Below are 24,207 nucleotides of genomic sequence, written 5' to 3'. Positions count from 1 at the left end.
GGTGCTCCCCCAGGGACCTCTGGGCTCCACATTCCAAGCGAGCAGAGGTTCAAAAACGCTCCAAAAGCGCTCCAGAAGCGCTTGGGTCCACGGAGCAGCTCGGTTTACTCTAAGCTGCCTGCTGCCAAACCCGCAGTGTTTACCAGAATCCGGGTGGTTTGCAAACCCAGATGTCAGACTTCCTGTCCCAGGGATTCTTAACTCGCTCACCCCCAACTCCTATTCGGCCTCCCCCAGGAAGGAGAGAGAAGGCTGGAAGCAGGAGGAGCGTGCACAGAGCAGCCTCACCCCTCCTCTCTCCCCACCCCAAAGGCAGGAATTTCTGGGATCGGCAGATGGTCCACCCCTCTCCCTCCTCTTGCTCGAAGACAGAGTGGGTAGGGCTGGGAAAAGCTCCGCGACTTTCCCGTCTTCCAGCCCATAACCCTCACGCCGTGGCGACAGGGGTGACCGAGGGGGTCTGCCGGGCGTAGGGGCGGCGAGGCCCCCGGGGAGGGGTGGAGCGCGGAAGAGGCTGCAGTCCCGCCTCCCGCACCGCTGGGCCGGGCGCTTCGGCTGCAGCGCTGACCCCTCTGGCGGCCTGACCCCCAGCGTCCGGCGAGCTCAGTGGTTAGTGATGCCGCTGCCGTCGCTGTTGCCGCTGCCGTCGCTGCTGCTGCCGCTGCTGCTGCTGCTGGGGACGCCGCGGGGCTCCGCAGAGGGAACGGCGGTGGCGCTCACAGCCGAGCGGCTCCACGAGTGGCAGGGTGAGTGTCCCCCGGGCCGGAGGGACTAGATGGGCACGTCGGACGCGGGGGTGGTCAAGAGGAGGAAGGGGCGAAGCTGGGGGCGGACGAGGGCGGCCGGGATTGTACGGTGGACCACGTCTCTACAGTCCAGAGAAGACCCTCCGGATGGACCAGTCCTGCACCGGGACAGGCCTAGCACCCCACTCCCCAGGCCCTGCACCCCTTCCCCAGCCCGGCCCCCTCCAGGCTTCCGCGGGGGGCGCGGCGAGGGGCGGGGTCTGGGATACGCTGGGCGTAGGAGGGTAGGAGATACTTTGAAATGTAAACTTTATGAGTTGTTTATTTGGGAGGACCATCTCTCAGATAAATGACGGCAAAAGGATATTCCATTTCGTCCCCTCCCAAAGCAAGCGCTCTGGGTGTACGCCGCCACCTGCAGAGTGGCCCCAAGCCAGGCCACTCTGCCCTTTTCCCCTGAAGGAGAGAAAACAATTTTCTCTATTAATGCCTCTCAGACCAGATGGGGAAGAGGAGCCCCTGTGGCCCCAGTGAACTTGCGAACTGGAGCAAGTTACCCTCCTTACTCCTCAGTTTCTCTCTTTAGAAAAATTGGGCTTGTGACATCCATAGGACCACTGAGCATTAAGTGTGATCCTTTGCAAGGCAGGTGGAATGCCAGTGAGATCCTCCCACAAAGCACACGGATGTAAACGTTTATTAAACGTTTATAAATCCTATAATAGGATTATAAAGGGGTGTATACAGGGGCAGAAGGAGAGATGGTCCTACAGGAGCCCACAATCGTGCATAACTGTATGGCCACCTCTGAGGAGCCCGGCCAAGTGCAATACCCTCTGTGAAGGGAGGAGGCAGGTAGGGTAAAGCTAAATAATCCAGGAGGAGTCTCCAGGCAGCCTCCATCCTTTCAGTCTCTGAGGATAAAATTAGAAGGGGTAAAACAAGGGGTCACCAGTATGTGTGTTTATTTTTTCCTCTCTCAACATATTGTGGATATATTCTGGAGGTAATCTTCTCTGGACTGTATTCTCTAGCATTCCTAGGAGGCTTTATCAGGGACAAGTTGAGCAATCCTTATTCTGAAGCGGCCAAAGGTCAGAGACCTCTTTTACCTCCTTCGTCAGTTCAGTAAAAATGCTGCTGCACATGCACATTTGACCTTGTGGGGTGATCCATCTCCACTAACAGTAACTGTGCCACGTTTATTCCTTTACATTTTAAAATGTGGCTTTTTGCCGGAGCACTAGATGTCTGTCTGGAAGAGGGCAGTAGCCCAGAGGACAGAAGCTGGAACCTAGTCACCCAGAAAGAATGTACTGGTGATCCCCTGAGCCAGGGTTAGCACTGAAGGGCTAATCCCTTCTATATGTAGCAGCCCCAAATCCCGGCTGAGATGGTTTCTAATCCATGCCTCTTCTTAATAATAAAGGACACCCTGAAGTTAAAATCATCCACTGCCTCCTGTACACTCCAGGTGACAGTTTGCAAACCTAAAATCATTTGACAAGTTGACGTTGAGATTCTTCAGAGAAGAAAATTCTGCTGTTAACTTCTAAAGAGCACAGAGATTGTGTGGCATTGAATGTTCCAATCCTCACACAGCTCCTTGACTCCAAGCACCCACATCTGTGGAATTTTAAGTATAATCTAGGTGGTTAATTTAAAATCAAGTTTTTCCTGTTTGTTCAAAGGTGAAAAAACAAAATCTTAGTGTTGGAGGGGACCTGAGACATGGTCTACTCCAGCCATCCATTTTCCAGACGTAGAAGCTAAGATAAAGCCATGTTTTTTAGCTGTGTTTGGGTGCCTTGGTTTCCCACGGTGTTCACTGTACTACATTGATTGACTTTTAACTATGACTCTGACTTACTTTTAGCCAGGATTGGCATCCCCAGAGCAATCAGGAGAAAATATTCATCTACGTCAGTTTCATATTCTCTAATAAGGGAAATTAATAATGCCAGGCAGATTACATACATAGTATTTTCCATCTGGAAATTTCTTTGATAGGTATTATTGATTGATTTCTTATTTATTATAAGCATCTCAGTCTTGAGAGGCTGATGATGGATGGTATTGTGCTGACTTTTCAATCATTCATCAATAAATTTGTATTAAAAAATCAGTAGATGTCAGAGTTCCCGTCATGGCTCAGCGGTAATGAACCCGACTAGTATCCATGAGGACTCGGGTTAGATCCCTGGCCTCGCTCAGTGGGTTAAACAATCCAGCGTTGCCTTGAGCTATGGTGAAGGTTGCCAACGCGGTTTGGATCTGGCGTTGCTGTGGCTGTGGCATAGGCCGGCAGCGGCTACAGCTCTGATTCAACCCCTAGCCTGGGAAACTCCATATGCCACGGGGTGCTGCCCTAAAAGGACCCCCCCCTCCCCGGAAAAAAAAACAAACAGTAGATGTAGTGTCATATGGTAGTTAAGTTCATGGACCCTGGAACCTGAATGTCTGGTTCAAATCCTGACTCTACCACTCTGTGACTTTGGGGAAGTTACTCAAGCTCTCTCTACAGTTTCTTCAAATATGAAACATGGGACTAATAATAATACCTGGAGTTCTGATTCAGCCAAATGGAATCTGACTAGCATCCATGAGGACGAAGGTTTGATCCCTGGCCTCGATTGGTGGGTTAAGGATCTAGTGTTGCTGTGGCTGTGGTGTGGGCCAGCGGCTACACCTCCGACTTGACCCCTAGCCTGGGAACTACCTTATGCCGAGGGTGCGCCCTTAAAAAAATAAAAAAATAAAAAAAAATTAGAAAAGCACTTACCCAAGTACTGTCCTTTTGTTTCAATATCACCACAATACCATCTTCCTCTGGCCAGTCCAGACCATTTTGATGAATTGACAGCCCTGTAACAATTACTTACCTCCCTGCCCAGCACTGTGCTTGGCATATCTGCTGCCTCTCTCCTACCTCTATTTGCTATACCCAGGGGCATCACTGTGGTTCTGAAATCTGAGTCCTTCTTCTGGCGAGACCTAGAACCTGATAACTTCACTCAGTCAAATACCCCAGATACTGGGAGGGCAGAGGAGAGAATGAAGAAGGGAACAGGGCATCCTGGGGGAAGGTAGGCATGGTCTCTGCAGGGGTTGCTAAAGGAATGATCTGGGGGCAAGTGAAAGGATTCTGAAATTGTCTTGGGGGCTGAAAACAATCAATATGAAATGGCCCCAACAGGCATAGTAGGAGACCTTCCTCTGCAGCACCCAGCTTACCAGCAGCAGGGGCAGAGGGAGCCCATGGCTGTGTCAATCCTTGGGGACTGTCAGGGTAGCTCTTCTGAATGGCCAGTGACCAAGGGAAGTGAGGGTGCTGATGAGTGTGAGGGCAAAGTGCTTGACCATGGGGCCCTATCTGGGAAGCAGAAAGTGAACCCAGAGTAGAGGAGTGGGGGTGTCCCTCAACGTCCTGTGCCCGCAGGAAGAAGGGTAAGGAGCTGAAGGCCTCAGGTGCTCATTCACTATCTGTCAAGCATCATGTGCTTTATCTCCCTTCTTGGTTTGGGTTCACCCAAAAGCTATCCCTGAATTTATCAGGATGCCCATAATTCATTTGGGAGGTGATTCCAGAAGGCAAGGCAAGGGAGTGAACAAAGGAGGCAGGAAGGGAAGAAAGCCTTTATAGGTGACTTTGGCTCAATGTCACAAGGGCCCCTCTGAGGTACTATAAAGAAAACAGTGAAGAACACAGTGGACTCACCGAGGGGCAGGAAGCCAACGCCCACCCCTCAGTAAGGGAGGGTGTTCCTGGGACACTAAGCCGCTGGCACTTTGGCCTGCATGAGGCACCATCAGGCAGGGAGACAGAAAGTCAGCCAGACTACAGGAACTATCTCAGGTCAGTGACCTCCAGAGGAGGCCGTGTGGATGCGGGACCAACAGAATCTGCTATTCACCCCCATACTGGGGAGATAAAAATATGAGTCGGATATGACACTGTTCCCAAGAGGCTGAGACTTCAGACTCTGATGCAGAAACACAAACAATTACAAACCAGTGCAGCAGATGTTTTGATAACCAAGGATGAGCAAAGGGATGCAGAGGAAGGACTGGCCTGAGCAGGGCCAGGGAGTCACAAAAGGGCATTTGTTTTCCTGAAGGAGAGGTAGACAGTTGCCACATGGGACCTAGAGCACTCGGGGAAAGCAGAGAACATGTGCAAAGGCACAGAATCACGTGTTGGGCAACAGTAGTTCAGTGCACTGAGAGTTCTCATATGGGTTCTTTTGGTTGCAAGAAAGAGGGTCGCTGAAGGTCACTCAGACAAACGTGGGCCTGGATGTCAGGGTAGAAGGAGACCCATGGACAGGTTCTCCTGTGCAGCCGGGCCTCCTGGAAACAGAATTGGCCACTGAGATGAAGCAACTACCTTCTCTGTGTCTCTGTCTCAAGGGCTGCTGGGTGGCCCCTGGTTGGTTCTCTTTCTGTGGACTGGTTTCTTTTGCTTTGACTTGCAGGACTTTTCATGTGTAGTTCCCATGGCATCTTTGGCAAAGTCCCTTAATTTCCTGGGAGAGGAATCTGGCCACACTGGTCAAAGCAGGCTGGCTGGTCCCTGTGCTCTGCCTTTGAATCAGAGGCCTTGCCATGGCTAGTAGGTTGGGGGGATAGGGCTGTGAGTTGTGCATGTGGGCTGCCCCACTAGGGACTGTGGATGGAGCAGATCTCCAGAAGAGGGTCACTAAGAAACTGGCCTGTCTATATTTGAAAGCAAGTGAGAGAGGAGGAAATGACAAGTTTATTTTGAGGCACTCTTTGGAAGAGAAAAAAACTTCTGTTTGAACAAATTGGGTACCGCTGAGAAGGGTCTCGTGAGTTTGGATGAAAAGGAACTGGATCACACTTCTATGTTTAAGAATGTAATGGTCAGTTTGGGATTGGAAGAGGGTAATTCTGAAGGGAAGCAAAGAGCATCTATAAGGTTAAAGCAATGGCCCATAAAGAAAGACGCTGATGACCTGAGCTAAGTCACTCCTGGTGGGAATATGGAGGAGCAGAAAATGTCGATTCAAGAAATACGGGCTAAAAAGGAAGAAAATTAGGAGTTCCCGTCATGGCGCATCAGAAACGAATCTGACTAGGAACCATGAGATTGCTGGTTCAATCCCCGGCCTTGCTCGGTGGGTTAAGGATCCAGCATTGCCGTGAGCTGTGGTGTAGGTCGCAGACGTGGCTCAGATCTGGCATTGCTGTGGCTCTGGCGTAGGCTGGCAGCTGCAGCTCTGATTAGACCCCTAGCCTGGGAACCTCCATATGCCGCGGGTGCGGCCCTGAAAAGACAAAAAGACAAAAAAAAAAAAAAAAAAAAAAGACATCAAAAGAGTTGGAGAGAAATTGCAGAATAGGAGGACTGGTGATCATACAATGGAAATAATGGGTTTTGGAAGTGGATCCGTTCTCAGTAACGACCAGGGTCCAAGGTATGGTTGCAGGAGTGGTCACTAAAGTGATAATAGGTGAAAGAGGGTCCCTGGAGCAGAGGAGGTCAAGGAATGGAGCATCCAGAGCAGTAGAGACATATCCCTTTGAAACAAATATTTCATTTCAAAACACCTTTAGTTAATATGATGTGCTGTGACTTTTCTACTCTGTTCCACTCTATTTTGTTTTGTGATGCTGGTCAGGACACACTAAGTATACTAAATTGATGTCATGATGCACTGATGGGCCACCACTTGTATTAGAGAAAACACTGGGCCGGAGTGTTAGGTCATCTGTGTGGATGTTAAAGGGCTTGGGGTGGGGAGGACAAGGGAGTGCTTGCTGAAGACACGTAGTCAATGAGAGGCAGGGGTTCAGGGTTGTGCACCCCAGTACCAAGGAATGAAGAGAGGGTGCCCCATAGGAGAAGTTTCTGAAAGAGGGTGATGAGAGCCACCACCTGGATGGGGCGAGAAGCGGGGAGACGTCGTGACTCTGAGCTTTTCCCCTTTGCTTCCATTTCTAATGCAAAAGTCAGCATGCCCCTCACCACAAGCAAGTAGCTGCTATTAGTACAGACCTTTCTTTTACACATGAAGAGGGTTAAGGAATTTGCACCTACAGGAACTTGTTGAGTGGGGATTTGAACCTTTGAACCAGGCCCTTGAGTATTAGTGCAGTGGACCCCTGGATAGCCTTGTGACCTGTTGCTGCTATTCGATGGGCGCTTGGGACTTGATTTTGTGACAGGAGGCCAGCGAGCCCAGCCTCTTGCTCTCTTCAACACCCCCTTTTCTAAACCTGTACTTCCACATGTAGGAGTGCATATTTTCACAAAGCAGAAATGTGCAAGCCATTGATTTTTTTTTTTCCTAAGCAATTTTTACATCCCTGGGCAATAAGCCATTCTCCTAATCTGGAGATTTGGAGTTGAAGTAAAAGCACGATCAGATGTTGGTTTAGCTGCCCTTCCAGGCCATCAATCACTCCAAGCCTCAGACTCTGTTTCTTCCACCTCCACCCACATCTCTCAGACGCACTTTATATGTTTCTCATCCCAGTTTCTCTAACTGGCTCCTTTCCTCGTGAGCCTTTGAGAGTCAGCACGCACCCCCAGTTTCTCTGGCCCTTTCCACTCTTTCCCAGTAAGCTCCCAATTTCTTTTCCTATTGTCGTTGTCGCAGTAACTGATACTACACGGTGCGGGTTCCCAGCCAATGGCCATAAAGGCTGAGCCACACAGAGGGTTCACTTGTCCCCTGGGCTCCCCATCCTCAACCTAACAATTTGCTCATTTATCTTGGGGTTTTTAAAGAAACGATTGCTTTGTTTTGCCTCTTCTGAATCCATCACTATGGGATGAATCCTCATATGATCTATCAAAGTAATATATCTGAGACATGTATAGATCCTTGTCTCCATTTTCTTGTAGAAATTATCCTTGAAAGCCTTTTCGGAGATGTTCTAAAACAAAGCTAGGAACATAAGTTTTTTTCTCTTTTTTGGCCACACCAGTGGCATGTGGAAGTTCCTGGGCCAAGGATGGAATCCACGCCACAGAAGTGGCAGCCGAATTTATAACCCACTGAGTCACAAGGGAACTCCATAAATTATATTTTTCAATTGATCAGAGTGAAAAGAAATATTTTAGTTCATAAAAGAAACAAAGAAAAGAACAACGTATAAACCCTATATTAAGTCCCTTAAGGGTAGAATATTTTATAATGCCACGCAAGAAAAACGGAGGAATATTATTAAAATTCCTATAAACTGGGTTTTGTCATACAGAGCTAAACAAAAGAGACAAGAGCTTTCTGCTTTCATGTGTGGCCACATGACTTTTTAATTTATGATACTTTCCAGACTACTACAGTTCCCAAGCAATAAGCTAATAAAACAGTTTCATTGTTTCTGACTTTCTGCATTCCGCTCTTGAGAACTTTCCTTTTTGATTATGAAAATATAAACAGGAAATTCAAAGTAGTAATCTAACTACAAACATTGTTGTCTTATTTTGTTGCTATTTTGCACTATCCATGTACAAATTAAGTTTTGTTTTTCTCTTATTAACATTTATAAAGTGGCCATAGTGACTGAGATAATCGTCAGAAGGAGGAGGTGGATTTTTTTTTTTTTTTTTTTGGTCTTTTGTCTTTTTAGGGTCACACGCATGTCATATGGAGGCTCCCAGGCTAGGGTTCCAATCAGAGCTGCAGCTGCCAGCCTACACCACAGTCCCAGCAACGCAGGATCCGAGCTGCGTCTGTGACCTATACCACAGCTCACAGCAATGCCGGATCCTTAACTCGCTGACTGAGGCCAAGGAATGAACCTGCACCCTCATGGTTACTGGTTGGGTTCGTTACCACTGAGCCACAATGGGAGCTCTAAAGAGTAGCTGATATGAAGAGACACGCGGAGCAGACAGCCATCTACAAGGCAAAGAAAGAGCCCTGAAACGGATCCTTCACTCACAGGCCTCCAAGGGGCCAATACAGCTGACACCTTGATTTTTGACTTGTAACCTCCAGGTCTATGAAACTACACCTTTGCTGTTGTTTAAGCCACTCAGCCTGTGGTACAGCAGCCCTGGCCAAAGAATACAGGGACTAACACTACATCTACCATCAAAAGTTGGGCTGGGTTTTGTTTTCATTTCTATCTCCCTCTTAAGTAATTTTTTTTTTCTTAAATGGGTATATTCTCAAAGCAGTTAAGATGGATAGCTCAGTGTAAACATTTTTGCTTTCAATAACATCACATCATTTCTAGGGTTGTTTGGTTTCGTGTTGGCGGTGTTTTCTGTTTTTGTTTGTTTGGGTGACCGACCTTTGAAGCATATCCCCTGGGGCTTCAACACAAAGGCCTCAGTGGGAGAAGTACAACAATGTCTGTCTCACTGTGTCTTGCCATAGCATGCTGTTTTGTATCAAGGCTCCCTGGTGACTCAGAGGGTATATTTTCAACAGTCTATAAGATGATAACAGAGCCACTGTGAATAATGATTTTTATACCAGCAAGGTCTGTCAGATACTTTCAAGTAAATAAAGACCACAATGATGGAGGAATAGACTAAATGCAAAAGGAAGAAATATGGAAGTTCTCCTTGTGGCTCAGCAGGTTATGAACACAACATTGTCTCCTTGAGGATGCAGGTTCAATCCCTGGCCTTGTTCAGTGGGCTAAGGATCTGGTGTTGCCACGAGCTGTGGTACAGGTTGCAGACATGGCTTAGATCTGGTGTGGCTGTGGCTGTGGCTGTGGCTGTGGTATAGGTCAGCAGCTGCAGCTCCATTTTGACCCCTAGACTGGGAACTTCCATATGCCATGGGTGTGGCCCTAAAAAGACCACAAAACAAAACAAAACCAAAATAAAAGAAAAATGTTTTCAACTCAGTTTAAAAATTCACCAGTGAGATACAGAGATACATAAAGGGACTTCAGAAGAGATGAGACTTTCTGTGAGGGTCAGCTGCTGCTAAATGAGACAGATGAAAAGGAAAGGACGGGGAGGGAGGAAGAGTGGCAGGGAGTGGCAAGGACAATCTGAAAGGGTTAATGTGCTTTACATAGGGGTTGGTAACAGGCAATTTGAATCCTGACAAAACTGGAGCCTGGTGGAGTTGATTAAGCCAGGTTTCATTTTTCCTGCATGTGAGAAAGTATGTGTGCCTCGTGGAACTTGCAGTGACGATTTGGGGAGATTAGAAAAAAAGGGGAAGAGAACACATAAAAAGATTTAGCAAGAGGGGTCCCATGGGCCTGTGGAGGTTGTGATTATCCAAGTTCAGAAGCTGCAGGAGAATAAAGACGGCTCAAAGTCAAGGACGATGCGAGGGCAGGGAAACAGAAGAAAGTTCTGAGACAGACAAGGAGGTTTTAAAATGTACTTAGCTTTTTACTTGACTGATTAGAAGCCAAGGGCTTTGTTAGGTACTGTCAGATTGTCAAGAGACAAACACCAATATCTCAGATGATCTGGGATAAAATGAAAATATTCACACAGAGAGGGCCAGGAAAGACAGACATACATTTCATTCGGTTCTGTCCTTTCAAGTACGATGCACGTGCTGCAAACATCAGAAATTCCTTGTTTGGAATTCTCGTCATGGTCAGCAACTGACGAACCCAACTAGGATCCATGAGGATGTGGGTTCGATCCCTGGCCTTGCTCAGTGGGTTAAGGTTCCGGCATTGCTGTGAGCTGTGGTGTAGGTTGTAGACTCAGCTTGGATACCCAGTTGCTATGGCTGTGGTACAGGCCAGCAGCTGTAGCTCCAATTGGACCCCTAGCCTGGGAACCTCCATTTGCTGTGGGTGTGCCCCTAAAAAACAAAACAAAACAAAACAGAAAAGAAATTATTTGCTTATTGGTTTGGAAAGTCATATTAAGAATCCAGCTCCTCTGCATCATTCTGCCATGAACAGAACTTGATTCAGCTGCTCGCAGCATCTCTTCCTGCGACAGAGGAATCTGAGTAAGGAACACAATCAGATCTGAGTCTGAGTCACTGGATTAGGACAAACCCCAATTTGTGTAGCTGGGAAATGTCAATACATCTCAAGAGAGAAGCCGCTCACCTTTAGATTGGTTTCAGGGCAGGGATACCCTCCCCACTACCCCCAGACCCCTTCCGAACCAAAACAGACACTGTCAGAACAGCAAGGAATTGGACATATTCAGGAGATGATCACAGGGGAGGAAGTGGTCAGGCCAGCACCAGCTGTGTGGAATAGAAGTTTAAACCCAGGGGAATGGGGTAGGCAATTGAAATTGGATTTCAGCTGGCAAGCTGTGGCTTTCCAATAGCTTGTCTGAAACATTGCTCTTGATGTGAATCGTGCATTTGAACTTTTCCTTCCAGTTCCCTTAAACATGAGTGGCTCAGAGGCTGGCTTATGCGTGGGTTGGATAGGTGGCCCCCATCAAGGTGTCATTTATTGAACACCAGAAAACCCTTTGCTTGCCTAAAATCCCCCATAAAAGGAGGATTTCTTTTTTTTTTTTTTGTCTTTTGTCTTTTTTGTTGTTGTTGTTGTTGCTATTTCTTGGGCCGCTCCCGCGGCATATGGAGGTTCCCAGGCTAGGGGTTGAATCGGAGCTGTAGCCACCAGCCTACGCCAGAGCCACAGCAACGCGGGATCCGAGCCGCGTCTGCAACCTACACCACAGCTCACGTCAACGCTGGATCGTTAACCCACTGAGCAAGGGCAGGGACCGAACCCGCAACCTCATGGTTCCTAGTCGGATTCGTTAACCACTGCGCCACGACGGGAACTCCAAAAGGAGGATTTCTTTAGGAATTGTTTTATAGTTTGTTTTTGGTTTTGGTTTGTTTTTGTTTTTATTTAAAATCACATACACCTCACCAAGGCTTAACATTTCAAACTGTATCTTAGTCACTTAACACTTAAACCTCAGCCTGTTATAAGAGGATCTGTTTAAAGCAGAAGAAGACACCAAAAGATAGGAGGAGTTAGAAGGGGTACTGAGAGTGAAGTGGGAGGGCCTCAAGAGAAACTCTCTATGGGAACCCCCAGCTGGCACTTTTCCAACTGTCATCGCAGCCCCAGGCTTTAGACTCCAGCCTCATGGTACTTCAGGGATTGGCAGGCTTCTGTCAACCCATCAGATACCTGAAGCCAGAAAATAACTGCTTTTCCAGAATCTTCCCATTCTATCCATTGCCAAATCCTGTCCTTTCTTCCCCCTTTGAATTATCCCTCTAGTCACTAGAGTCTAACTATTCCCTTTCCTTTCTCATCAACCCCAATCCAACTGGCACCTCCGTCTCCCTTACCCGATCAAAGCAGTATCTTCAGGCTGTTCTCCATTAGGCATGTGGGCTCTCATTCCACCTGAATGAGAGAACTCTTCCCAAGCAGGAACTTGGGCTTTTGTCTCACACCTGTATTCTCCCCAGACAATGCTGGGCAAACAAAAAGCAATCAATAAATGTTTTTGTCGAATGACTTGCCACCCCAATTCGTCTTCCACATCACAGCCTTGGTCATGCCTTCTCTTCTTCTAAGAGCTCCCTTTCATCTGAATAATACACAAATTTTTGCATAAAATTTAAGTTCTTTCTAAAATGACCTTAAATTACCTCTTTCCAGCTTCATATTCTACAGCCACCAAACTCTTTTATATAGTGAGGCTCTCGTCACTCTAGAGCTAATTATTTTTTATCATCCTTGAGCTGCGGTGACTTTTGCTTTGTCCACAATGACCTCAACCTGTCCATCCAGAGACCTCCTCCATTCCCTGAACTCTCTCTGTAGTGAGCACAGGCATCCATGCTGGTCTAGTTCAACCATGTGCATTTGAAACAAATATTAGGTCCCTAATAACTGTTTGTTGAATGAAAGTGTGTGGTGTGTGTGTGTGGGTGTGTGTGTGTGAGAGAGGTTGTTTCACTGATTGGTAAGATCTTCTAAGCCAAACTGACCCCTTCTAACTCCTGGTGTCTACCTTATTATGCTTATACATCTTAGATCAAAATACATTTTGGGGCATTCCCATTGTGGCTCAGTGGAAACAAATCTGATTAGCATCCATGAGGATGCAGGTTCAATCCCTGGCCTCGCCCAGTGGGTTAAGGATCCACCGTTGCTAAGAGCTGTGGTGTAGGTTACAGACATGGCTGAGATCCTGTGTTGCTATGGCTGTTGTGTAGGCTGGCAGCTGCGGGTTCGATTCAACCCCTAGCCTGGGAACCTCCATATGCCGCTGGTGTGGTCCTAAAAAGCAAAAAATAAATAAATAAATAAAAATAAAAATAAAAATAATTCATTTGTCATTAAATTATAGTTCTTCCTGTATATGTCATGATATACACACAGGGATAATATTAGTTCTTTGAGGACAAACACTATGACACTTATAGCTTCTACTTGCTTGGCTCCTAACGCATGCTGCATTAGGCCCTCCATGAGAATTTGTTTGAAATTTCAAGTCTCCCACTTCAAATTATTTGGCAACAATCTACAGCAGTTCATTTTCTTCTTTCTGGGCTATAAATAAATGTATGTAAATAAATCTAGACCTAGATGGGCCTCCCTGAGTATAGGGGTATAAAACTTCTAAGAAAAAAAAAGAGGGATTTGGGGAGTTCGTGTTATGGCTCAGTGGTAACGAACCCGGCTAGTATCCATGAGCATGTGAATTCAATCCCTGACCCAGCTCAGTGGGTTAAGGATCTGGTGTTGCCGTGAGCTGTGGGATATAGATTGCAGATGCAGCTCGGCTCTGGTGTGGCTGCGGCTGTGGTATGGGCTGGCAGCTGCAGCTCCAATTTGACCCTTAGCCTGGGAACTTCCATATGCCACAAGTGAGGCCCTAAAAGAGAAAAAAAAAATGGATTTGGGAAGGAAAATGTATGAGAATGATTTAATTAAATGAGCTCTACAGCCCCAGCCAGCTCTAAAGTTCATGGTTCTGAGTGTAGGGGTAGTTCTCCCTCTGCCACATCCATGTTCCTTCCACTGCTGTGCAGCTGTCTCTTCCCGGAAAAATGCGCAAGTGTGTGCCTCTGCACACACTCTCACTCAGACAGGTCTGAGGACACTGAGGGGTCATGTCCACCCCACACGTGATGTCACTTGTTTTAAATTCTGGTCTATTTTCTTTTTTTATTTTTCATCTCTCATTTTTAAGGGCTTATTTTAAGTGCAGTTACAATGTTTTCTTTGGAACGGATGGATCTCCCTTCTTTTCATTAACTAGGAGAATTCCCATGATTCCAGAACAAATGGAGTTTTAAGGAACAGATACTTAGGCAAATAATTCCTCTATCTCTGGCATCCTACACTGTGCCTTCCACAGAGTCAGTCCCCAGGGAATGCTTTTTGAATGACTGAGTATATAAATAAATGAATAAACTAATTCTCCTTCCATTCCTTACAAAAGTCTGTGTCATCCTGTGGGGCTAAAGGGTGGGTCTAAAGTGATCTCCTCGGAGTTTCCTACATAGCTCAGTGGAAACGAAGCCGACTAGGAACCATGAAGTTGCAGGTTTGATCCCTGGCCTCACTCAGTGGGTTAAGGATCTGGCGTTGCTTATTGGCCAGCAGCTGTAGCTCTGATTCAACCCCTAGCTTAGGAAACTTCATATGCCATGCAGGTGTGGCCCTAAAAAGCAAAATACTAATAATAATACTACTACTAATAATAATAAAGGGATACTCAGAAGTAGAAAGTAGCTCCACTATCTTCCATGGGTTTCATTTTTCAAAAAAAAGCATGAAAATTAGTTTACAGGTTACTTCTAGTAAATCAATCCTTCTTCTCCTCCTAAACTTATAATTATGAAGGGAAGTATAATAGCATTTTACTGGAAAGAGATTTAGTAATTCTGGCAGTACTTCATTAATCACTTAATCAGTATTCAAGCAGAACTGATGTCTTTGACATATATAATCAATCTTGATTCCACCCACATTTGATTTTCATGCTTTCTGAAATCTGTCTACAGACATTCAGGATTGGTGGCTTATTTTCACATGCTGTTTTTGTTAGAGATGACTCATATACACATATGATCATAATCAGAAATTGATAACTATATTGGTTCTCCTTATGGTCTATTTGAACTATGAGTTTACAGAGATCAATCGTGCTGGGACTACATTCTCTTTTACCTTATTGGGAAAATGGGATTGGACCATTTTTGAGCTTCATGAGGCATACTGTTCTTTTGGATTTGGCATGTTTATTGTTATTGGTGAGCCAGAGCTACTTGTTTATGATACAGTTGGAAGAACTTTTCCAAAGCCTTTCTAAAGGCAGCTAGGCATAGAAATGTGATAGAACTCTAAAATTGAGCAGCATGGTATTAAGTGTGTCTAATATATTCTGACTTGGAAACTTTTGGTGTTTTTGGTTTTTTTTTTTTTTTTTTTTTTTTTTGCTTTTTAGGGCTACACCCGTGGAATATGGAGGTTCCCAGGGTAGGGGACTAATTGGAGCTACAGCTGTCAGCCTATACCTCAGTCATAGCAACACAGGATCCAAGCTGCATCTGCGACCTACACCACAGCTCACGGCAATGCCAGATCCTTAACCTGCTGAGGGAGGCCAGGGATCGAACCCACAACCTCATGGTTCCTAGTCAGATTCATTTCCACTGCACCATGACAGGAACTCCTGGAAATGTTGTTTTATGATCACCAGTGAGACTACAGAAATTCTGATTCTACCACTCGTTTTCTCTTAAGACTTAATAACTTGGACATTCAAAAACATTATTTATTTGCCTCAAATTCTAGTAATATGTAATTTTCACATCCACTTAGCTTACAGACCAATCCACGCACCCATCCATGCACTGCTTGTCAAACCAGGTATTCTTGCCTTTCTTGTATAAGAGCTGCAGTATAGATGTTACAGGTAGATAGTGTAGAAGATGAACAGATTAAGTTTCTTAATTCATAATCACACATATATTTGAACACCTGAGGCAAAGATTGTGTCATCTAGTTGTTTGAAGAGTAATCTTCCTCCCTGAAAACTGATAGTATGGTATTTCAGGACTGTTTAAAACTAAATAGTCTACACCCACTATGTGCTACAGAAACTGAAGTAAAAATGAGCCTTTGTGCTAGTAGCAGAAGTCTCTGGGGAAAGCTCAACTTAGTACTCTACAGGTGTTCAACCAAGTCTACGGCTGGATCTGTAGACCAAGAATCAGGAAGCCAGAAAGATAACAACAACAACAATAATAATAATAACAACAATAATAAAAACAACAACTCACAATTACTGAGGTATTCCCATGCCAAGATACTGTGTGGTATACTTTGCATGGATTATTAAAGAGAATACTCTTAACATCCCTATGAGGGCAGCATACATAGTCCCAGTGGAAAGAGGAAAGGCAAGGTTCACAGATATCAAGAAATTTGCCCAAAGTTACAAGGCTAGTCTGTGCTGGGTCTGCCTGATTTCAGAGCTCTTAAACTACCAGCCAGGTAGTCTACCCACCTATCTTAGGTATATGAACTGAGGCCCAGAGGGCTATGGTAGATAGAGCTAATAAGTTGTAGAGCTGGATATATTTGAAGATCTATCTTAGATAGACACTAAACTACAGAGCAATTATAGAAAGATAATTATCCCTTGGTGAAAAATTAATGGAACTCTGGGCTGGCTGAAAAGTAATTAGTAGATTACCACAGAAATTAAGGTTGACATTCTACCCAGGCATGAAAAGGTGAATAAGAGAGTTGGAGGGAAGGTTAATTATCAGAGTCCACATCGTATTGGCAAGAGGTAGATTCGATCTTGAATGACTATTACTAATAACCACACAGACATCGGCTTCATTAGGAAAACAAATTTCCTGATCTAAATGAAATCTCCCCCCAAACCATTCATTCTCTGCCACTCCCCCCATATACTCACATGCACACTCCTTTCTCTTTTGCTCTGATGTATGGCGATCGAAGCAATTTTCTGACAACTAATTCAAGTTCTCAAATATATGGTGTAAGTAAGGTTATCAATTATTAAATGAAGTATAGCTTCCATTAATACATTGACAATCTTTTTTTAACAGTGTCTTAAGTGATTTTGGTTACTATAAATTAGTTCTTCTCAGCCTGAGCAACTTTAGAAAACCCAAAAGAACTTGTACCAAAATGAAATGTTGTTCCCACTCACTGTTCTGCACTGTTCTAAATTTCTAGAAGGTGCCTGCCTGTGTCCACTATGCCCGTGCCATACAACGGGCTCTAAACCACAGCCATTTCAAGAGAAACTGACGGTCGACTTTTAGGTCTTTTTTTTTTTTTTTTGTCTTTTTAGGGCCACACCCACGACATATGGAGGTTCCCAGGCTAGGGGTCAAATTGGAGCTGTAGCCTCTAGCCTACGCCACAGCCACAGCAACACAGGATCCGAGCTGCATCTGTGACCTACACCACAGCTCACGAAACAGCGGATCCTTAACCCACTGGGCAAGCCCAAGGATCAAACCTGCATCCTTATGGATCCTAGTCAGATTCGTTTCTGCTGCACCATGATGGGAACTCCTTCTTTTAGATTTTTGAAGAATGGACAGGGAGTGAAATGTAAGAGTCAAGTTAACAGGTGAACAAAAGAGCTCTAGGACCTGACTAGATAGTCTGAGCTGAAGAATCCAGCAACCATGGGCCTAAGCATCAGCTGCCAGTGTGTTTAATCAACGTCAGGTATTTACTGAACTTCCGTGATGTGCTCAGGACACTCTGAACTTAGACGAAAAATATCAGATATAGTTTCCACCTTTAAAAAAATGCTCATAATTGTGGTGTAATAAGTGCCTTCCAGGCTGGCGACTTGAGGAAAAGCCAGGTAGTGGGCATTAGATAACATGCAAGTGCTGGCTGAGCCCTGCCAGCTTTTTCACAGGAAACACACCCAAATCCCTTCTTCTGGCTCCAGGGGGTCAGAGGCTCAGGGGTCTATCACAAAATGACTGCTTTCTCCACATCTCCACATGGCCAGTGTGGTTTCGCTGCTGTCAGGGTGCTCTTGCAACCTCTGTGAGGGGCCTCAGCTAGTGTCCTGGGCATCTGCTGCTGCTGGTCCCATCCAACAAGGATGCTCCAGGGAAGAGGCCATCCTCGTGGACCCAGTACAGAAAACAAATGTGGAGAAGCATTTTTTCTCACCATATTGCATCTTGTATCAAGACATGAGGTAGCCCTTGAGTTCTATTCTTTGGAAGAAGGACACTTGATAGTAGAAATTTTCCTTTTCATTTTCATTTCAGTGGCTCTTGATTCAGCTGTGATATTCCTAACATTCAAGCACTCGTCTGAAGAAAACCAAAGTGTCACCATCCCTCTGGGCACCCCATGTCCCTCCCCGTAGCCCTGAGTATCATTACCAGTCCCCACTCTCTCTCCAGTTGTGACACGTTCCTTCTCTATCATTACAGTTCCTGAATGGATTCGCAAGAAGCCCTTGTTACTGGGGGGCCATGGAAGTCTTAGACCAGAGGTCTCCCATTAGCTCCAAGAAGTCTGTTTACGCTTCCCAAGAAAACCATCTGTTCTGTGCAAATAAAGCCCTTGTGGTAGACCCCGCCCATCAACTTCAGATCTGTTTAAGATAGCTGTCAATTGTGACACAGCTCAGACATGCACATCGGGGTCCTCCTGACACTAGTTAATTGTGTGCGAAAATTCTATTTTGCTATTATCTATATCCTCTATTTTGCTATTTTGCTAATATCTATATCCTCTATTTTGCTATTTCAGATAAAGGAATTTTCATTATCCAAAGTGAGAGCCTTGAGAAATGCATTCAAGCGGGCAAATCTACACTGACCCTGGAGAACTGCAAACCACCCAACAAGTACATGCTGTGGAAGTGGGTTTCAAACCACCGCCTCTATAACATTGGAGGCAGCGGCTGCCTGGGCCTGAATGTGTCTAATCCGGAGCAGCCCTTGAGCATCTACGAGTGCGATTCCACCCTTGTTTCCTTGAAGTGGCGCTGTAACAGGAAGATGATCACAGGCCCACTCCAGTACATGGTCCAGGTGAAGCACGACAACACGCTTGTGGCCTCGTGGAAATATCTCCACAGGTGGATTTCCTACATGTCAGGTGGTGGAGGCATTTGTGACTATCTGCACAAAGGTAAACAAAAATTTCAATCAAGGTCCTCATGAAATACTTAGTAAGTTTGCCCACAAGTAAAGATTTGTGAAATAAATTACATAAAAGAGGTACAAGGCACTTAGAACCCCAAGGGACTTCCGCTAAATATATTTTAGTTGCTTACTCGTGTACCTTAAAGGGACTGCTGGAGTCTTGTTATGGACTTGCTAAATTCTGCTAAAGAAGAGACACCACTTAAATAACTTTGGGAATCAGTGGAAAGGAGAAAGAACAGAAAGACGAGGGAGAAAGAAAAGGTAGAAGGAAAAGATTTTTGAAGTTAAAAGCTTGTCAGGATGAATGTAACAGCCTTTCCTGCCAATATTTCTTTTATTGTAGAAACTCAGTCCCCTCTACAGAGAGTGTCTGCAGGGCATCTCAGTGCCTCCAGAAGCCTGGCTGGCATCTATGGCATTTAAAGGCAGATTATTGTCAGGGATTATTTGGTGTGTGCCAGGGAGTAAGAAAGCGTGGTTTTGGATGGGGCTGGGGTGAGGAGTGGAGGAGGGGGTGTTTTCATTTTCCACGGTTTTGTGATACTTGGCATTTTTAAAGAGAGAAAATGAAAGAGAAAGAAAGTAGCTTAGTTAACTTCTGAAACCTCAAACCTCTTTGTCAGGTTTTGTTCTGTAGTTCTCTTCGTTCATTAATCCACTTCTCCCTGTCCATCCCACATTTACTGAGCGCTGTTTCTCAGGCACAGGACCGGGCATCTGATTTTCAAAGGCCAACAAGACAGACGTGGTTCTTGCCCTCATTGTGCTCTAGAATTATGCCTGAATAAGAGCTTCTATTTCTAAGAACTCTAGGAGCAGTGTAAGGAACTCCTAAGATCAAAAGCAAGACTTTCTCCTGCACCTACAAGAAACAAGTCAAGAAAGACAAAGCCGGAGTTCCCGTCGTGGCGCAGTGGTTAACGAATCCAACTAGGAACCATGAGGTTGCAGGTTCGGTCCCTGCCCTTGCTCAGTGCGTTAACGATCCGGCGTTGCCGTGAGCTGTGGTGTAGGTTGCAGACGCGGCTCGGATCCCGCGTTGCTGTGGCTCTGGCGTAGGCTGGTGGCTACAGCTCCGATTCAACCCCTAGCCTGAGAACCTCCACATGCCGCGGGAGCGGCCCAAGAAATAGCAACAACAACAACAACAAAAAGACAAAAAAAAAAAAAAAAAAAAAAAAGAAGAAGAAGGACAGAGCCAAGAGCAACCCATTTTCAGGACTCACTACAATAAAGCTTATGCTGTATATCAGCACCCTGAATAATCTACAATTCTAAGGAAGCATTTGGCATTTGTTTTAGGTTAAAGTTTTAGCCATATACCCACACTCACAATGCATGCGGGGGACGACTAAGTAAAAGTTAGAGGAAGGAAACAAGAGGATGGGTCCTGAAATACCAGTAGTTCCCCAACAGCTCCAAACTCCAGGGCTGGTGATATGGGGTGAGCTCAGGCCACCTGCCAATTGTGGGCGAGGGTGGAAATCTCCGTTGCTAGCCCTTTCGCTCCAGGATCTGTTGACTTTATTGAGGATGGCCCTGACACCCCACACCATAGAAGGCCCCGGTGGAGTCATGAAAAGGTGCTGTTTCCTGCATAAGGCCAAGGATGACGATTTATTGAAATATGCTGAGGAAGTAGCCAGCAAGCCACTCAGCATAATCATCTCATCTCCACTGCAGGGGCCTCCAGCCCATCATCCAGTCTGCACTCTCTCTCCCTGTGTGCAGTCTGCTTGCCACACTGCACACCAGGAGTCTTTAAAAATGGAAATCTGATCATGTGACTTTCCCAATCAAAATCTACTAGTGGCTTCCCACCACCCCACAAAGTAGAGGTCATCAAAGTCCATGCTCTGGCAGAGCCAGCCTCTGTGACCCACCTTCCAGTGCTTCCCTGGTTCCACTCCTTACTGGGCCTCCCTGACCTTCCCGGTCCACCCCACAGGGCTGTTGTTACTGGTCCCTCATACTTGCTGTTCCTTCTGCCACAACTCTTTTCCAAAGACTTGAATCCTTGCTTCTCCCAGTTCTTGTTCAGAGAAGCCTTTACTGACCACCTTATCAAAAATAGTGCCCCTCCACCTCTTCACACACACACACACACACACACACACACACACACACACACACAGTCATTCTGTTCTTACCTTATTTTGTTTTCCTTCATGGTGCTTATCACTACCTGAAATTACATGTTTACTTGTATACTTGTTTTCTCTTTTTTTTTCTCCCCACTAGAATAGAAGCTCCATGTGAAAGGGAACTTTTACTTACTTATTCACTATTATATCCTAAACCCAGGTCTGGACACATTAAATGCTCAACAGATACCTGTTGAATGAATAAATTAATAAATGTTCGTGAAACACAGGGTTCAGATGCTGATGGCTGATGTATTTGGGGACTGGAAGATATTTTAAAGTGAAATCTCCATCTATATTCAATACCTAGTGGTAACCTATAATGGAAAAGAACCTGGAGCTGTATACCTGAAACTAATACAATATTGTACATCAACTATAGTGAAATTAAATAAATAAATAGAATTTTCCTTCTCATCCATTCACAAATCTGTATGCTGCTGTAGCAGTGCACCATAGTAAATAAACAATGAGATGGTCATACTAACAAACCATTTATTATCATTTCCCTGGAACCTAGCACAGCACTTGCACATGTCCATACACTAGACATTGAGGTCCTGAGCATTTATTCTGGTAAAGCCAGAGCTTTGCCCACTGTAGGTTTTCAGTCAATAAAACATGCATTCATTCTATGAGTTTCCAAAGATAAAGCTGCCCTCATACTTATTTGACTTTGTCCTTTTCTTTCTCCTAGATCTGTATACAATCAAAGGGAATGCCCATGGGATGCCTTGCGTGTTTCCCTTCCAGTATAACCGGCAGTGGCACCATGAATGTACCCGGGAAGGGCGGGAAGACAACTTGCTGTGGTGCGCCACCACCAGCCGATATGAAAGAGATGAGAAGTGGGGATTTTGCCCAGATCCCAGTAAGAATAAAATCTAGTCTTCCCCATATGTCATGAATGAATCAAGAATGATTAGAAAGTTATCTGTGCCTAGAGAATAGCACTGAGATTGATCTATTGAAGTCTGAATAAGTGCTCTGATTTCATTTACCCAGATTGTGATTTTGTGTTTGTTTTTGCCTCGAAAAGACAATTCTGATGTATATTCCTTTTTTCCCTTAAGTTCAAAAGATGTTAATGAGCCATTCTTCATTAAGTTCAGTGCATAAGGATGCTTTAACTGGAATCAAATTATAATGCTCAGTGATCTCATTAATCCCAGCTTCCGGGCAGGATACTTCAAAACAAACCTGAATACACATGAAGCTCTTAGTTATCTTCCAATCCACTTCCTCTGCTGAGCTGCCTTAACTTCTCCATGTCCTGGCTGCTTGTCTTGCCCATTGTCAAGTCCAGGCATCAGCTGGCTCTTGATGATCTTTTTAAAATCGCAGTTGCCCTCATTATTTCTCCACAATGAGTTCTTATCTTGATTTCCTTTCCGTATTACCAGATTTCTAGCTATAACCTCAAAATCCTTTTTTCTTCATAACTTGATTTTCAAGGTCTGATGACAGCTGCAAAATGTTCTAAATGTTTTTGTCAGATAGTACTTTATTATTTTATTGTATTTTCATTTAGCTTTAAAGGTTTCCAATGGTTCTTAAGTATTGGGGAATATTTATATATACCTTTTACTTTCTATATTCAATTTCTTTCCACCTTGGTTTCTACCAGACAGAGAATATAACTTTCATAATCTCCTCACCATCCATGCCTACCTTCCCTCCCAATGGTTAAAAAAATGCCACAAAAAATTTCAAACAAAAAGAAATTGAAGAGATTAACTCCAAAGAATCTAATTTAAAATTACCTGTAGAGGAGTTCCCATTGTGGTTCAGTGGTAACAAACCTGACTGATATCCATGAGGACAAGGTGTTGATCCCTGGCCTTGCCCAGTGGATTAAGGATCCAGCGTTGCTGTGACTCTGATGTAGGTCACAGATGTGGCTGGGATCTGTGGTTGCTGTGGCTGTGGCATAGGCTAGCAACTGCAGCTCTGATTTGCCCTCTAGCCTAGGAATTTCCATATGCCATGGGTGCAGCCCTAAAATAAATAAAAAGAAAAAGAAAAGAAAAAAATTAACTGTAGAAATCTTTTCTAACCTAAAGATCTAACACAGTTTAGTGAATAAGAAAGAGTAAGACTAAGATTGAAGTCTTGCACCTTCCCAACAATGAGTCTCAGTTTCCACACCATGAAATGGAGATAATAACAGTAGCTATTAGGGTTATTGAGAGGATGCAATTAGATGATGCATCTAATGGTACTCAACAGGATTATCGTTATCATCATATCATGAAGCCTAACTTAGCCTTTCAGCATATGCTTCTGAATCAGTGATCCTTCCTCTTTATTATCTGTCAATAGCACTAAGCTAGGCATAGTGTTAGGACCTGGGACCCTTTCTCTGAAGAACTTGATTCTAGATGGAACACAGGACAGACAGATTTGCTCTATGCCTGAAAATGCAGACTGTATTTGATATGATGCTCTAGAATCACCTGGGGAGGGATAGCTTAAATGGTGAATCCAGGAGTTCCTGTTGTGGCTCAGTGGTTAACAAATCCAACTAGGATCCTTGATTACCTGGGTTGGATCCCTGACCTTGCACAGTGGGGTGAGGATCCGGCGTTGCTGTGAGCTGTGGTATAGGTCGCAGATGCAGCTCAGATCCTGTGTTGCTGTGGCTGTAGCTATAGCTATATAGCTAGAGCTCTGATTCGACCCCTAGCCTGGAAATCTCCATATGCCACATGTGTAGCCCTAAAAAGACAAAAAAAAAAAAAATGTGCATCCTTACCCAGTCCCAGAGAGGCAGTGAGCATTTGCTTTTTTGACGAGTTGGCCAGGTGATCCTGTGGCAGGTAATTCACAGACAATTAATAATATGCAAGTATTTCTATGCAACATACATCTATATATATATTGCATAGTTTGGAGTGATATTTATATCTATTTTATGCAACATACATCTATATATAGGGGTGATATTAAGACATTTAGCCACCAATATGGTGTGAGCTACTGGTCAGTCCAAGGGGATACCTTAATGTGGGGATTAGGAGTCCTGGAAGTTCACTACTGGTATTAACCTCTTAGCTGCCATAATGTGAGGGTATTCAGGGGTAGCAGGGGGTACTTGAGGAGCTCAAGACAGCAACTGTTCAACAACCAGCATGAAAGTGTTTCATTATTTATAAACTGTCGGATCATCAGGCTTCTCTGCCTGAATCTGAATGTCTGTATGTAGGTGTATGTGCATGTAATCCCTACACTCCT

At 44.8% G+C, this 24,207-nt stretch overlaps 1 protein-coding gene across 1 annotated transcript in view; it reads left to right on the top strand.

Moving 5' to 3' along the window:
* The window catches only part of PLA2R1 (phospholipase A2 receptor 1), a 118,826-nt gene continuing 94,836 nt past the window's right edge, over positions 218-24,207 (top strand). Inside the window, 3 exon segments of the mRNA XM_021074789.1 lie at positions 218-746; positions 18,429-18,812; positions 21,671-21,844. Coding sequence (XP_020930448.1) covers positions 617-746; positions 18,429-18,812; positions 21,671-21,844 — 688 coding nt within the window. The 5' untranslated portion in view covers positions 218-616.

This window comes from Sus scrofa, chromosome 15 (genome assembly GCF_000003025.6).
Source record: "Sus scrofa isolate TJ Tabasco breed Duroc chromosome 15, Sscrofa11.1, whole genome shotgun sequence".
Lineage (NCBI taxonomy): Eukaryota > Metazoa > Chordata > Mammalia > Artiodactyla > Suidae > Sus > Sus scrofa.
Note: the sequence above shows the minus strand (reverse complement) of the source record. Positions and strands in the feature narration are given on the sequence as shown.